The 4,878-nt window shown below is 30.9% G+C and overlaps 1 protein-coding gene across 1 annotated transcript; it reads left to right on the top strand.

Moving 5' to 3' along the window:
• The first annotated feature begins 1,482 nt into the window (after nt 1–1,482).
• LOC129310752 (uncharacterized) lies at nt 1,483–1,956 on the top strand. The gene has a single exon (XM_054952669.1). It carries the CDS (start codon nt 1,483–1,485, stop codon nt 1,954–1,956), a length of 474 nt encoding a protein of 157 aa, XP_054808644.1.
• Nucleotides 1,957–4,878: the final 2,922 nt, after the last annotated feature.

Below are 4,878 nucleotides of genomic sequence, written 5' to 3'. Positions count from 1 at the left end.
GAGGAGAATGAAGATCTTCAACATGTTATGTCTAGAAATAATGGGAAACCGACTATGTTTGAAGCTTGGTTCATTGCTAATGCTAAATATAAAATGCCAAAGGTTTAACTTACTCAGAGTTCCCTATGAAATTTACATATCACAAAGATACTTGTGAATGGACACCAAGAAAAAAAGGATTTTCCATCGGAAGGATGTATTACACACCACCAGGCAGTGGTGAGTCATACTACTTGCGCATGCTTCTTGCAAACATTAAAGGCCTAACCTCTTACAAATCCCTTCGTACAGTGAATGCTATCTACCATAATTCATTCAGAGATGCATGTTATGCTTTAGGATTGTTAGAAGATGATAAAGAGTATATTGATGGGATACTTGAAGCAGCTCAATGGGCCTCAGCCAACTATTGAGATGGTTGTTTTCGACCTTATTAGCCTGTAACTGTTTATCACGTCCAGAGTTTATATGGAGACAAATTTGGAAACCATTGTCTGATGACATATTGTATCAATAGAGACAAATAACAGGACACCAAGGTAAATGTGTACATATTATTACCTGCATCTTATCATTACAATTCATATTTCTTTGTCTTTAATTTTACTTCATGAAATGCTATTAAAAATACAACATTTTACACACTTCTAACTATTTAAGTCCATTAGGTTTTCAGTTATCTGATGATGAGTTGCAAAATTTAACCTTGCTTGAGATTGAGAAGCTCTTGAATGTAAATGCAAGGACATTATCTGAGTTTGGTTCTATGCCTTTGCCACAGTCATCTGTTATGGAATTAAGGAGCAACAAACTTATGCGTATGGAGTTGAGCTATGACAAAAAATTATTATCATCAAAATTAATTTGTTTGTTGAACAATTTGACTCCTGAACAGAAGAAAATATATGACCAAGTGTTATCTACAGTCAAAAGTAATAATGGTGGCATGTACTTTGTTTATGGCCATGGTGGAACTGGAAAAACATATATATGGAATACATTGAGCACCTCCTTACGTTCTGAGGGAAAGATTGTTTTGAACGTAGCTTCAAGTGGTATTGCCTCATTATTATTGCCAGGAGGTAAAATTGCTCATTCTCAATTTCGCATTCCAATTGCAGTTAATGAAGGTTCAATTTGTAATATAAAACATGGTAGTCATCTTAGTGAACTGCTTATCAACACTTCCCTAATAATATGGGATGAAGCACCCATGGCCAATAAATTTTGTTTTGAGGCTCTTGATAAGTCTCTGAGAGATATCATGAAAGTTCAACAAGTAGATGCTGCGTTAAGGCCCTTTGGTGGCAAAGTTATTTTGCTTGGTGGTGACTTTCGACAAATTCTTCTAGTTGTGTGAAAGGTAGTAGAGAGGATATTGTATTTGTTGCAATCACTTCTTCATACTTATGGAAAGATTGTAATGTTTTTACATTGACTAAAAATATGAGACTATTGACCAATGCAACATCTAAAGATGCAATGAGAGTTCAAGAATTTGCAAACTGGATTATCTCAATTGGTGATGGAAAAGTTGACGACAACCATAAAGAAGCAGAAGAAATTACAATTCCAGATGAGTTATTGTTAAACCCTACTCAAGATCCTCTTAGGTGTATTGTTGATTCCACTTATCCAGAACTGCTACAGAATATACATAGTGCATGTTATTTCCAGGAGCGTGCTATCTTAGCTCTAACATTAGCAGTTGTTGATGAAGTCAATGAATATGTTTTATCCATGCTCCCAGGTGATGAAGTTTGCTACTTAAGCGCAGACACGGTTTCCAAACAAGATGAAATAGGAGGTGCTTTACAAGATATTCACTCGCCAGAATTCTTGAATTCATTAACAATGTCAGGACTACCTAACCATGAAATCAAGCTTAAAGTAGGGGCTCCTATTATGCTTATGCGAAATATCAACAAATCTATTGGTCTTTGTAACGACACTTGATTAATTGTCAGTAAACTTTTCAGACATGTCATTGAAGCTGAGATCATGATAGGAATCTCAAAAGGTCAAAAAGTTTTAATTCCTCGAATGACTATTACACCATCCATCAAATACAAGTTTACCTTTCACAATATGCAGACGCCAATTCCCTATTATGTTGTCCTTTGCAATGACGATTAATAAGAGCCAAGGACAGAGTCTCACAAATGTTGGATTGTACCTCCCACGACCTGTATTTACACATGGTCAGTTGTACGTTGCTATATCTCGAGTTCGTAGCAGATGTGGCTTGAAGATTTTAATTCTAAATGAAGAGGGTAAACCAACAAACAAAACCAACAATGTTGCTTATAAAGAAATCTTTAATGGTTTGACATAGATTCACATATAAGGTACATGCTCGAATTAAACCTTGCCTCTTATCTATCATCTGTTAGTGACTCATTGTTAAATAATATATCATAAAACTTTATATATAATTATTTTATATTACGTTTTCTTATATTTGCTAATTGTTCCTTTTCAAATATTCAAAATTAACTTGCCAATTATGTTCTTTTATTCATATTCTTCCTTATATTTAACATCCACATAAAATTTCATCATTTGTTTCAGGAATATTTTACTAAGTTTTGCTGGTATTTATGGCTAGAGCTGTGTTCAGGTATTACATGGATTTTATTTTCTATGATTGAACAACTCATTGATAAAAAAAGCACACCTTCATTTACCTCCCTCCTATATATATATATATATATATAAAATTACCTCATGTTTAAATGAATTGTTGAACATTCATTCCTGTTAGATATATTGCATATTATATTAGATGTATTTCATTTGTGTATGTTATGATTTCATGCCTATATCTTTTATAGTACACTCACATCTATTATATTTAGAAAATGTTTTCTATATGTATATTTAAATAAATGCATGTGTATATGTGTTGATTGAGTACTGATGTAATTCCAGTTTTAAGTATGGTCAAAAACTAAATATAGTCACTTCTCTCAATAGGAATTTGAATCTTGATTCATCACATTTTGAATTCATTTATATTGCAATTTTTTTATTATTGCAATACCATCATATATTTTAATTATTTTAAAATATATTTCTTATTATAACTTTATTTAAATAACTCATTTAGTAATACAAGTTGAATTAAAAATTATTATAATTCTTATAAGAGGACCCGTGAAACACTAGTTATAATAAATCTACATGGTACAAGTCATAAGCTTATCTTATATGTAACCATATCACTAAGCCCTTTGACTTGAGATTATCATAGATTCCTACATGATAACTATTGAACTTTGACCTAGTTAAAAGTAAACTTTAATTGGGTCATAAAGGTTATGATTGAGTTTCGTAATATTCATGCAGAGGAATATGAGTGGTTAAGGTGAAATTTATCCCTCACATTATTGAGAGATATTACTGAGTCCCTTGATGAGTAAGACTGAGAAAATATATGGCCATACTATAATAGAAAGGATTTTTCCATTGCCATAGTCAATCTACTCAAAAATTGAGAAAGTAATGGTCAGATAAAGGAGAATGACAATTTCATGTCTCACACTTGACCGGAATATCACGTGCCAAAAGGGATGTGATACGGTTATATGATAGATTACATTGGATCATCAATCTCCATATGAATTAGATAGTCGCAATATCTTTCTAAAGACTAGTAGCGTAATTAGCTTACTTCCAACTTCATATGGGCATATAGCGTCGCACACAAGAGCCCAACTCGAGCTATGATATCTAAGTTCATTGAATTTGAAATGTGTCTAGATTTAATGAATGTAATGCTTTATCTAGGGTGAATGAATGAACATATATTTGAACATTTTTGATAAATATTTATATATATATATTTATATGAAATATAAAATTCAAAATACAATTATGTATACATATTTGAAATATATATATTCATGTGTATGTGTATGATATATAAAATTAAAAATATATAATATAGTATATGTATATATTTTGAAAATATATATATATATAGATATATGTATATTCATGCATATATATATACATATGTAGTATAATATGTTTATCTAATATATATATATATATATTATATTATAATGTTAGTTTTAAATTTAGTTTTATATGATAAATTAAATTTAATAACTAACATGTAACTATCTTATAAATTCAAATTAGATATGATATCATAGATTTTCTTTGAAATAAATTTAATCTAATTTTTCTGTTGGCTCATAAGAGGAAGTCTAAAAACCCTAATCTATATATATATTATAGAATAAGGGGATGTGAAAGACTAATAAAGTAAGAGTCAAAAAAGTCTTGATGGCAAAACACAGTGAGAGCCATGGAAACCCCCTAGAGAAAATTGACGTTTGATGTTTAAGAAAACGGATGGACGATTCGAGCTCTAGCATGCCATTTAAGTTAGTGATTTGTTCGTGTGGATACTGATAGAAGGAGTTGATCTCATTATCAACTCTTAGATCTAAACATTTAAAGGAAGGATAAAAGTTTGACATTTAAAAGGTGTTTTTTCTATCTACCTTGATTTAAATAAATTTGTTTGGTCCACATCGGGATAGGAATTTTAAAATTTTAATCTTTCATTAGGCCTTCGTATACAATAACAATCACATTAACTTTGACCTTATCTATCGTGAAATGGCATTTTTTAATGTTAAGTACAAGCTTCTTTTAAATAAACCTACCAAACACTTTATCCAAAGAATGCAAGCATGACTCACGAGACTCATTATACACTATGAAATCATCGATAAAGATTTCCATGCAATTTTTAATGAAATCACAAAAGATACACATCATCTTGCATCTTTGAAAAGTTCCATGCATATTACAAAGATCAAAGGCATCCTCCTAAAAGTACCAAAGAGGCATATAAAGGTGGTC

This window comes from Prosopis cineraria, unplaced genomic scaffold (assembly GCF_029017545.1).
Source record: "Prosopis cineraria cultivar Desert tree isolate PC_DT_omini unplaced genomic scaffold, ASM2901754v1 PC5, whole genome shotgun sequence".
Taxonomy (NCBI): domain Eukaryota; kingdom Viridiplantae; phylum Streptophyta; class Magnoliopsida; order Fabales; family Fabaceae; genus Prosopis; species Prosopis cineraria.
Note: the sequence above shows the minus strand (reverse complement) of the source record. Positions and strands in the feature narration are given on the sequence as shown.

Bases quoted from the DNA above. Each gene is read 5' to 3' on its own strand.
- LOC129310752 (XM_054952669.1), top strand. From the start codon at position 1,483: ATGAGAGTTCAAGAATTTGCAAACTGGATTATCTCAATTGGTGATGGA.